We start from the raw sequence: 11,543 nt of genomic DNA on the forward strand, positions 1-11,543 counted from the left end.
CAGCCAGCCTGCAGTGATGCCTCTTGCAAAGCTAGGATGCATCACTTATTTCTGCTGTCTCTAGGCATAAGCTCTAAGTGACTAGAGATGATCTCTCCTAAGTTCAGGAGTCATGCTTGAATAACAAGGGCAAGCCATGAGAAATGCAGACCTGTAATTGCCAGCCAGCTGCCCCATGCTTTCCTTCCTCACAGTTTTATTCCAGGGTAAGTGTAGTTAGAAATAAAGGTAAGGTTTCCATTTGCAAAGGTAAAATACAAGAAGACAGTTGTAATATTTGAATTTGCTCATATTATATCACTCTTAAGAAATTAACCTGCCCTAACAATTAAAGGTCCCAAATAGTTTTAATTCATACTATTTCTAACAAAATTAGTTTACTAAATTCTGGAAGCAGAGTAAATCCTTCCCTTCAGGATACAGATGTAGTTCTTCCGCATAGCCTGTCCCTTCAGACCTGCCTAAACCAATCCTTAATTCTGGGGCTGGTTTTGACCCAACACATCACAGCAGTAGGAAACTCAAACCAAACCATTTCAGAATGCTCTCTTTGATCCCCACCTGCTTCAGCTGCCATCTAGCCTCTTCTACCCTTGTTGGAATTGCACTTGAGAATTTTAGGAGAAACCACTCATGTCCTCTTTGTGTCTCACTGATACAGGTTGGAAAACTGATCAAAGAAGCTGCTTCTAAAAGCAACCTCAAAAGGGTGACGTTAGAGCTGGGAGGGAAAAACCCCTGCATTGTGTGTGCAGATGCAGACTGTGAGTATGGGCTGCTGGGTGTGTTTGCTGTAAGAGAATTGAGGGTGGTGGGGTTTGTGTGTCTCTGCTATCCTCTGGCAGCTAACAGGGCTGGTGTTTCCACCCCAAAGGTTGGAGGAAACCTATGTCCAAGGGCAGGATATAGTTCTGCCTTCCTGGAGCTCTTCCCCAGCATGGGGATTGCTCCCATGGTCCATATTGCCTTCCCTGGGGATGGCTGCAATTAAATGTTGGACTTGTGTGCTTTCTCTTTGTTGGCAGTGCTGCAGAGCCTGAGCTAAGCACTGGGGAAAGCAGTTTTCTGTAAAGCAGCCCCTCTGCAGGCATTCCTGTGACAGGGAAATTTGTAGGCCCTGATCTAATCCAGCCTTCAGCTTTATCCTGATAGTCTGCAGGGCTCATTTTGTGTGTTTCATTGCAATTTTGTTACATGACTCAGTAGTACTAGGAGGTATATGTAACCTGTGACCAACCAAAATGGTTGGGAAATCCTATCTGGCTTCAGGAAAATCCTCTCCAGTCCTGCACAGCACAGGTTGAAAAATCGGGTATTTAGCCAGCTGCTAATAGAAAGCATTGCAAGGAGCTGGCCAAAGCTGGCATGCTGCTTTCTGAACAATCACAATTGAAACTTGTCTTTATGAACCAATGCATGGTATCAAGAATTTCCACAGCAAGAAAAACTGGTCACTGCCTTCAGTGAGTCCTTGTGCAAGAAAGTATCAGGAACTACTGCCGACTAGACCTCAAGACAAAAGGCAGGAAGGGAGGTGGATACAATGAAAGATCTGGTTTGGGGGCAGTGAGGCCCTGTGAGTGCCTTCCATGGGTGTGGACCATTGTCAGCATTTTTTAAGGCGGTTTTCCAAAGAGAAAGGAAAACAGCAAGTCTGGAAACCCTGGAATGCTGGAACTGTGCATGTGGTAACACTTTTCCCTCCTGGGTCATCTCACAGTGGACTTGGCAGTGGAATGTGCCCACCAAGGCGTGTTCTTCAACCAGGGGCAGTGCTGCACTGCTGCCTCCCGTGTCTTCGTGGAGGAGCAGATCTACCCTGAGTTTGTCAAGCGCAGCGTGGAGTTTGCCAAGAAGAGACTGGTTGGAGACCCCTTTGATGCCAGAACAGAACAAGGGCCCCAGGTAACTGTGTGTCTGAGAGCAGTTGTTGTTTGGTTTTTGGTTGTGGTTTTGTATAATTCTCCTTGCGTAAATATTATCCTTACGGATGTGGTCCCAGCAGAAGTGCCGAGGGGTGAGTAATGTATCGTGGCTTTATTTTTTCCTCTCTATTTTAAATATCAATTAATCACAACTGTTGAAATGTTATGTTGTAATTTTTCTAAAAAACACAAATGTATTTAATTCGGTTCTTATCCAGCTTTATGGAAGGGGCTGTCTCCCTGGTGCAGTAACACAAAGCATGTTTCAGTGAGCCATTGCTCTGTGCAGAAGAGTGCAGCTAAATGACTATTCAGCTCCTTGGCTGTGTGGGTGATGACAAGTAGTTAGAGCCCAGAGACTCCTGAGTCCTCACTTTCCCTCTCCTCCTCTGCTGCCTTTCTGATCCTTTGGAGAAGTTTCAGCTGAATTAGAAGGAAGAAACATGCCAAACTGCTGTCAGAACCAGCCTCCTCAATACTTCCAGAGCCTTCCTCTTAGTTTTTCCTTTTGAGGCAATCTGAGTTGGGATGGAGAGCTCTGGGGGAAGATGATCCTTAGGTCAGATCTTCTAACAGGCCCACTGTTTAGTACCAAAAATAAAGCAAGGTTCCCAGAAACCTATAGCCAAGGCCTCTTCTCAGTACTGCACTGTGGGCTTTTCTTCCTTGATGCTGTCTGTGTAGGATCCCTCAGACAAGGGGTGGCTCTGAGGACATCTGCCTCTCCTTATTTGGATCTGAATCTGTACATGATTCATGCATGGTAAAGCCCCATTACTTGCCCGCCTGCATGGGAAATAAGATGATGTACATCCCCTGCTCATTCTGAGGCTGCATCTAGCCCTGTAACTTGCCTAGAGATTTCAAACTGCTCGGGACTCTGAGGAAAAAAATCCCATGCTGAGACTTGCTCCAGCAGAGATGAGCTGACCCTCAAACATTGATTTCATAGGAACAGCTCCTGAATCCATTCAGTTGTGAGTTTAAAAGGGTGAAACACCCTGCAGTGGTTGGAGTATGTTGAACTGGGCTGCTTGTTTAACTTCATCAGTATTCCCAGAGCATTTCCAGGGTGCACTATGGCACATCTCCATCCTCTGGGATCACTGTTCTGGCTTGAGGGAAACTTTTTACATACTGACCTGTAATTAAAGGTAACAAGGGTAGCAAGTTAGAATAGCAGTGTCTGGTCAGATTTTACCTATGGCCCATCTGTCCATTTTTCTTGCTCTGGCTTACCTGGTATACTTGTAGGAGAGAGCACACCCACACACACCTGAATTTCTGTGTATGCAACTGTCAAGGCCAGGATGGGAAGGTGTTGAGGGAGTGGGATGAAACTGTAAATCCCAAAGCTTTTATGTGGTTGCCAGTTCAAAGGAACAACCACTTCCTCTGCAGCTATGTTGTGGGCACATACAGAAACTGAAGCAGAGGAGACAAATGATGCAGTGTCACAAGGACTTGAAAATACCTCCAAAAGTAGCAAAGATTCAAACCTGTCCACAAGTTACTCTTCTAATGTGAAGCTTCCAGATAAATTTCCCTGCCCTGTTCCTGAAGTAACTTGCTTGGCTATGAGGGTTTTCTGGTCTTGAACTGATGGATAGGGGAAGAATCACCAGGAAAAATGGTTTGTCTTCATCTCTCCCCATCAGATGCTTCAGATCCAGCCTGTTGCTTTCATTCTTTGGTGTAAGTCAGGGTGAACATATACAACAGCATTGCAATAATGCTGCACAGATCCCATTTTGGGATGGTCACTTGCTTAGAAGCTAACAGGGGGAAGGGGTTGAAGCCAACTTTGAGGCTGACAGTGGTTGTAGCTCATGATCTCTTTGGTTCTTAATCAGCTGTAGGTGATGACAGTCCTGTTCCACAAGAACTTGAAGTTGATGCATGCTAGTCCTGTAGAAGTGGTACCACGTGCAGTTGTCTGTTCCTACATTGCACTGCACTAGATTTGGGAACTGGCTGATTCAGGTCTAACCCTGCCTTTTTGGAAGTGAGGGAGAAAGGTTTTACTCAGGTCAGTCCCCTGATGAGGATTACTGTTCACTGGCATAGATGCTCATGGCATGGCAGTGGGAAAAAGACTGTGTCAGCTGCAGTATTGGGTTATGCTGATATAAACTGTATTGCTCTGATTAAAATTAGGTCAACTTTAAACAGCATTAAAATTAGACAGAAATGAGGCATGCTTCTGATGAGACTTCTCCAAAACTCACATGTGTCTGGCAGTGCTGACTGGCTGGAATTCAAAGGACACCACAAGAAACCTGAGGGGTGATCAGGACTGTTTGAGCAGGGTGCCAACCTCAAATGCAGACCAAGGGCAGTTTTAAACTTTGGATTCCTGGGAACTGTATCACAGGAAGCAATAAAATAAATCTGCACAGATGGCAGACTGGTTAACCAGTGCATTATACAACTGTGAACAGCAAACTATTAGATGAGACTGACATCCTGGGGCACCAAAACAGGGATTAGATTAGAACAAGACTAGACTAGTTTTGTTTTTTTAGTACCCCAGATACTGGGATTTGTGGACTGCAAGACCTAGTATGCAGAAATAAAACAAGTACTAATTGTGGCACTTGTTAGCCAATAATTATTGAGCCCAAGGCATATAATTTGATTTATAAGACAGTGAATATTTTTCTTATACTGTAGACATGCACTTTAGGATTAAAGTGTGAAAATAAAACATTTAAGTAGAAAGGGTTGTGTCAAACAGCCTGTTGGATCCAGTTGTGGGCTGTTTTGTAGGATTACAAACACTAGGTTTGCACTTGGGAAAAATTCTCCTTGTGGCCTTGACTGAAAGGAAGCAAGAGATGAAGATTTGGGGGTTCCCAGATTTTCAGTATTGCAGTGATCCTTAGAAGTTCCCTTCTCTATTGAATTAGATGAACAAATAGTAGAATTTGTTTTACCAGCTCATATGTTTTTAATAGAATTCAATGCTTGAACCATAAATAATAGTGGAGTAGGGGACAGAATTTAAACAAGCCTTGCAAGCTCTAGTTACAATGACAAACAGTTCCACCCTTGCATGTCATTTTTACAAATGTTTTCTTTCCCCAGTGTCTTCTCATCTAACTGTAGTTTGCCTTGCAACAAGTTACAGCTGTATAAATATCCTTGTTTTGTTTTCTGTGATGTGAAGTGGATTGACTGGATTGGTCTGGATCACAGACATGCCAGGATGGAAAGCACTTGCAGATATTTTTGAATTATTTACACTTGGCAACTAAGCAACCAGACAAATAAACAATGTGTATGACACCTGCCAAACTCAGTGTGACACTGTATATTACAGGAGGGCACACATTTCCTCAGGCAGTAGTATGAATTAAGTGTGTCCTTAGGTAGCACCTTAACACATGACAGAACACAAGCACATGCTACCCACAGTGCATGTGCTACGGACACATCTGTTTGCCTGGAGATGTGTTCTATTTCCACTGTGTACCAGAAGTATCCCAAGGACACCCTCCTGCAGCTTTGATATTTGTCTAAAAGTATAAAAACTTGGATTGTGTGTGGCCAGGATTAACTAGGGACAGGATATAGTCTGTAATCTGGAGGAGTCAAGTGTAAAACACTCTGTGTAAACAGTCCCAACTGGCAATGGGCCCTGCTGAAATGAAACCAGATGCCTAGGGAGGGTGATTGAGCCAGAACAAGCATCTGGAGATACCTGGCAATCAGAATTCTCCCCCTCCCCTAGGCTTCCAGGACACCTTGTACCAGTGGCTAGAATCTTTTCTTTAATCACCTCAATAAATTTGTTGAGCTTTTTGTTGAGATTTTCTTTTTAAAAACATCTCTATAAGTCTCTTACCATTTCTGGTGTCCTGTCATAAAGGGTTTCATCACTTAATTCCACATCATATCAGGAGGCCAGGTCTGTTTCTTTGAAACCTCCAGTTCTGCAGCCCACGGCTGCATGTGGAGCAGGGAAGAAGGCTCAGCAGTGATTGGAAGTGCTGTGGGCTTCTGCATCTCTTCCCAGCATAGGACACACTGTGCTTGTTGAGTACATGTGTCCTCTAAGCCCTGGTGCAGCTTCAGGCTCCTGTCACTGGACTGGCCTTTTCTTATTCCTACAGCGATTCCCTGGTTAAAGGCTGACAGCACTCACTAGTTGAGATAATTCTATATTTAGGAGGAGGAATTAGAAAAGGTAGTTAAAAGTGAGGATACGGCTCCCAGTGCAGAGGAAAAAAAAAAAAAAAGTACAAGCTTATACCAGTCTCTAGGGTCCCAGGGCTCAAGTGAGGTGAGCTGCAGGAGCACATAACCAGGACAGGGAGGAAGGGAAAATGGGGAGACCCCTCCATGTAACAACAGACTATTAGATCAGATTAAACTGTCACATGTCACTTCACCTTCTGTTTTCTGTGGCTCAGAACTATGTCCATGTCCTGTCTTTCTCCCTGCTCACTGCCTGCCACATCCTAAACCGAGTTGTAAACGGACCCAGTTTGACAGTACCCTGCAAACATGCCCCTGGCCATATTCCATTACTCCTCTCTGGAACCATGATAATGAAGGTGCTGCTGTTTGTTTCTTTTCCTTTTGTGTCTGACAGATTGACCAAAAACAGTTTGATAAAATCTTGGAGCTGATAGAAAGCGGGAAGAAAGAAGGGGCTAAGCTGGAGTGTGGAGGTCTTGCCATTGAAGACAGAGGCTTGTTTATAAAACCCACGGTGTTTTCAGAGGTCACTGACAACATGAGAATTGCCAAAGAAGAGGTACAGTACAAATCACCTAGGAAAATGCTGCTTCAGAAACAGGAATAGTAGTGATGGAGAGGGTTCTGTCTGGATCCTTAAATATAAGTAACTGAGTAAAAATAACTGCTGCTGTGGTAAGCTGGAGCAGTTATTTACCCTGTTTAATGCTAGTGACAGTGCTCAGTGTAATGTGTGTTCTTGCTCCACTATTTTGTAAAGAAGGGGTTGTTTTATTGCGGAAAGGTAGGAAAAGAACTCGGGGACCTGGTGCTGGTAAGGAGCAAAGGAACAGCCACTGAAGTTCTCTGAAGCAGCCTTAGCATCTGAAACAAACCCAAATTCCATTCTCATGGCAAAATCTCCTGAGACTGACTATGTCTTTCCTATATGAAAATGTGGTCAAAGCCAGCAAAGTGCAGATCTAATACTCTGGCTTTCATTATTCATATGCAGAAATGTTGAACAAGCTGCATGTGATTAGATCCTGTGATATTCCTTTGAAATAGAAGTTAATCTACTTTTCATCATGTTCCCTAATGGAAAATAAGTAGTTGCCAAAGTCTAACTGGCATTTGTAGTTTATAGTTTAGCTTAGTGCTTTTTATGGAGCTGCTTGATGTTCACTCCTGGCAAGATGTTTAAATGTCTCAGATCTGCCACAGAATCTCTAAGGAGCCTGGGAAAGATATCAGTCAGTCAGGGCATCAGTTACATGCTAAAAATAGAGAGAAAAAGAGCTGAAAATCCCATGACAGACCTTTCCTTAATGAACTGTCTCCAAATCCCAAGCCATGATTCACAAAGCTTATCCAGTTCCATTCATTGGCACATTCATCCTTTGCCTAGGATTGAGGCTCCAAATGAGAGCCTGGATACTCCAAAACAAAGACATTTAGAAACCCTTGTATGAGCTTAAAAATGAGTCTGTATCTCACATTTAGTGTGCTTTATTGTGCTGTGAGAACCTGCAGACCAAGAAAGGATTCTACCTTTGATACTGTACCTAATGAGAGACTCCATCCCAAAATTTGGGAAGCCTTCTGTATGGCTGTTGCCTCTACTGGCAACCTGGGAAGCCAAGTTTGTGGTCAAACACAGGCATGGCTAATGCACTGCATGCAAATAAAATGCATACAGTGACAAAATCAGGGTTAATACCACAGAAGAAAACTTGCAGTCCTTGAAATAAATTAATTTGTTACTTGAGTACACTCAGCTTCAGAGTTCAAAAGGAGGGTTGTAAATGGTGTAAGGATGAATCATTTGTAACCTGTCCAGATCTAACTCTGCTTATTTTGATTGTTTCAGATGATCCATTACTTGCTGGATCTTAACATTTATTAACTACTTAACTACTACAGCACATCGCAATGCTTCCTTTGAAGTTTAATTAATAGTTTTTAAGACATTCTATCAGTGACCCCTAGAAGGCCAAGATACAAGATTTTAAATATTACCCAAACAAAGCATCTGATTCTGATTACTTCAAAATTACCACCATTAGCAGATGCTTTCCTGTACTAAAGTTTAATTGATATGTGCAGATTTTTGGGCCAGTTCAGCCAATTATGAAGTTCAAGAGTACAGAAGAGGTTATAAGAAGAGCCAACAGCACCGAGTACGGACTCACAGCTGCGGTGTTCACCAAGAACCTGGACAGAGCCTTAACCCTGGCTTCAGCTCTGCAGTCAGGAACAGTCTGGTGAGCAGGCTAGGGACAAAGAGTGGGCTGGGACTTTGTTTCCTGGGAGGTGAGAGGAATTTGCAGTCACGTTTAGAAAATAATAAAGTTGTGGGCTCCATCCCCATACGTGCCGTTCATTTAAGAGTTGAACTTCATGATCCTTGTGGGTCCCTCCCAACTCAGAGTGTCTGTGATTCTCTAAATGCTGGAGGTAAGATGTACTGGTAGCCTGCCGAAGTCTTGATGCTCTGCTCAGAAGCAACACCCATCCTCAAAACAGGGTGGTGAGGCCCAGACAGCATGTCGAGGAATTGACTGGTTTTTCCTTCGGTCGAGGTATTTCTTTGTCGGGGTTGTTGTAAGTTCCACCGGAGTGATGCCTTTCAAAACCCTGTATGTAGCAAAAAGCAATTCTCATGATCTTTAGCCCGCACCGGATGGCTGCACAAACCAGTATGGACAGTAGATGGCAACACACCACTGTCACAAAAAAAGCAACTATTTTTGCTTACAAAATTTCTTATTTTATATTAGAATGGTTTTAAAGATGGAATCCTGATTTTTTTTTCCCACTCAATACAGGAAGTTGATCTGGTGTCTGATTCTGAAGCAGAGGATTAATTTCAAGAGTTGGCACCAGAAGAATCAGCCTCAAATAGTTACATAAAGATGGGATGTTGGGCTTTGAAGGATACATGTGCTCGAGCACACATGGAGGTGCACACCTACAGCACAAGCCATACCTGTGCTGTATGACCTTCAGTCATTTAATCTTACTGAGATGCTAGGGTAATGTCTGCATCAGCTTTTTCTACCAAGTATCTATAGAAATGGACCTAGTGCTTTTATTTTACTGTGACACAATTGTCTGATACAGTCCAAAGGCTTTCTATACCTGGCAAGGGATGCTGGGGCCTCATTGTGAGCATTTAGACAGATTTCTGAGTAACTATGTTCATTTCAGAACGTGCTTAATAAGTTAGGATATAGTTTGGATTATTTATTTTAATCATGACTGAACATGGCATAAATTCCAACTCAAGCATGAATGTCTTTGCCATTAGAGGATATGAAGTGAGATGTAGGTCAGACTGAGAACTACTCAGATGTTTTCTGTTTCTGCAGCAAAAGATTTTATTGCAAAAATCTGATTTCTCAAGTGACTGAATTGTATGAAAGAGAAAGCTGAGAGATTTCAGCCTTTTATTGTATTGTTGCTGTTGTCATCATCTTGCTTTTCCTTGGTATTGAATTGTCTTTTTAAAATTGATGTTTTTATTGTAGGATCAACTGTTACAATGCGCTCTATGCTCAGGCTCCTTTTGGTGGCTTTAAAATGTCAGGCAATGGCAGAGAACTGTAAGTTTTGCTCAATATTTTGTTTCTGTGTGGGTGGTGAATGCAGTAACATTTGTGACTGTGAAAACACTGTTGAATTTGCTTTTAAAGTTTAATCAGGCTTGCAGCATGCTCCACAGGGAGGTGCTAAGCCAGTAGAGCGTGGATGTAAAGCACTCTTTTAGGAGCACCTTCATCTGCTTTATAAGCTTTTAATAGCTCCAGTTCAGTCAAGTCCACTTGGAAGCATTTTCCATACTGGTTAGATTTTTAGATGAAGGGAGAAGTATGGCATCATGGCTGGGCACACTGGTATCCACCCCAATATTTCCATGGTGGTATCTGTGCCTCTCTTGGCTGCTGTATCATTGCTCCTTGTTCAGGTGGGAGGGCATGATCTCCCAAATCATTCTACATCCCACCTTCCAAGCTTGCTGCTAAATTACAGAAGAACCCTCTGTCCCTCTTGCCAGCCTGACCTGTTACAGTGGGGCTACCAGACATGTCAGCTCTTAATAGTTTAGTCTAAAGCTGAAATTTTTAAACCAAGGTCAGCCCATGAGTTAGACACGGAGCTGAGACATTGTATTAAATCTTAATTTTTGTCTTGGAAACAGGTTTTCTTAGATTATTTAGCAGATTCCTCAGAGGAATCTAACACACCTTTTCTTTCACAAGCCAGATTTAATCCCAGAAACCATTTCCAGTAACTGTTCTGGTACATCTGCTGCTCTGAGACATTCAGGTGCCTCATTTGCTAAGCACAGCAAATAAACGAATCCTCAGATGGGACATAGATATATATTGAGACCTTATGGTTTGGTTTGCCTGACTGCCTGGCTAATTGAAGGATGTCAGAGGTTTCCCATGGGAAAGGCATGGGAACAGAGCCAGTTATCACCAACCAAGGCTCTCTCATCAGTATGCATTTCTGCAGCAACTGTGCCTTCCTGATGACATGGTATCCTGTAGATAGAAGCTTTCTTTTGGTGAAAAAAGAATTCCTTTAACTGCTGTCTAAGCACCAATAATGGTGTGCACATGGCTATCTCTTGTACGGCTTCTCACAGCAGAAGTTAGTTTGCACTAGGCAGAGTCACAAGTGTAATCTTGTGTGTTACAGTGACAATAGCAGTCTGTGTTTCTTCCACAACAGAGTGTAATTGTATGTACTTATGTGCATGTACTTGGTGGTTATTAGAAGTGGTGGGATAGCCGGTGTAAATTTTTCAGATCTAGTTTTAATGACCTGATGTCAAAAATGCACATGTATACAACTCTTCTCTCAGGGAAATAGACATTAACATTCAACAACTGTTTGTCCCTTTCCTCCTCTTTTCTTTTGCAGTGGGGAATATGCTTTGGCAGAATACACCGAAGTGAAAACAGTCACCATTAAACTCTCCCAGAAGAGTCCATGAAAATAGGGGGCCTAAAATACTGACACTCTGAATGTGATACATGGGGGACGTGTTCAGAACAAGGGGGAGGGGAGGGAAGGAAAATGGCAACACCTGTCTTTATTCCTCTAGAAACACTGAATCTACTGGACTCCATTTTGTCAACTGGCTCTTCAAAAACTGATTCACTGACCCTACTGGCAGTACACACTTGTACTCTACAAGTCCCTGGCTGTGCACCTGCCTGCTCCCTGTGACTCAAACGTTGGTCAGTCACAGTGTTGGCAGGACATCTGCTTCCAAACTGTACCCCTGAAGGGCATGGACATCACTGGCATGTTAGAGAGACTGCTGGTACCATCAAAGGTACTGACAAATACCTTCAGAGGTACTTGGGTTTCCCTTGGCAGAGATGGACTCGAGTGGTAAGGGTTAGGAACAACTTGACTGGA

At 43.1% G+C, this 11,543-nt stretch overlaps 1 protein-coding gene across 2 annotated transcripts in view; it reads left to right on the plus strand.

Moving 5' to 3' along the window:
* The window catches only part of ALDH1A3 (aldehyde dehydrogenase 1 family member A3), a 30,947-nt gene extending 19,835 nt beyond the window's left edge, over positions 1-11,112 (plus strand). For both annotated transcript variants that reach the window (XM_062501206.1, XM_062501207.1), the window contains 6 exons: positions 662-764; positions 1,721-1,905; positions 6,523-6,687; positions 8,214-8,371; positions 9,638-9,712; positions 11,040-11,112. In XM_062501206.1, the coding sequence (XP_062357190.1) occupies positions 662-764; positions 1,721-1,905; positions 6,523-6,687; positions 8,214-8,371; positions 9,638-9,712; positions 11,040-11,112 (759 nt within the window). The remainder of the gene's footprint in view (positions 1-661; positions 765-1,720; positions 1,906-6,522; positions 6,688-8,213; positions 8,372-9,637; positions 9,713-11,039) is intronic.
* Positions 11,113-11,543: the final 431 nt, after the last annotated feature.

Source organism: Cinclus cinclus, chromosome 13, assembly GCF_963662255.1.
Source record: "Cinclus cinclus chromosome 13, bCinCin1.1, whole genome shotgun sequence".
NCBI lineage: Eukaryota > Metazoa > Chordata > Aves > Passeriformes > Cinclidae > Cinclus > Cinclus cinclus.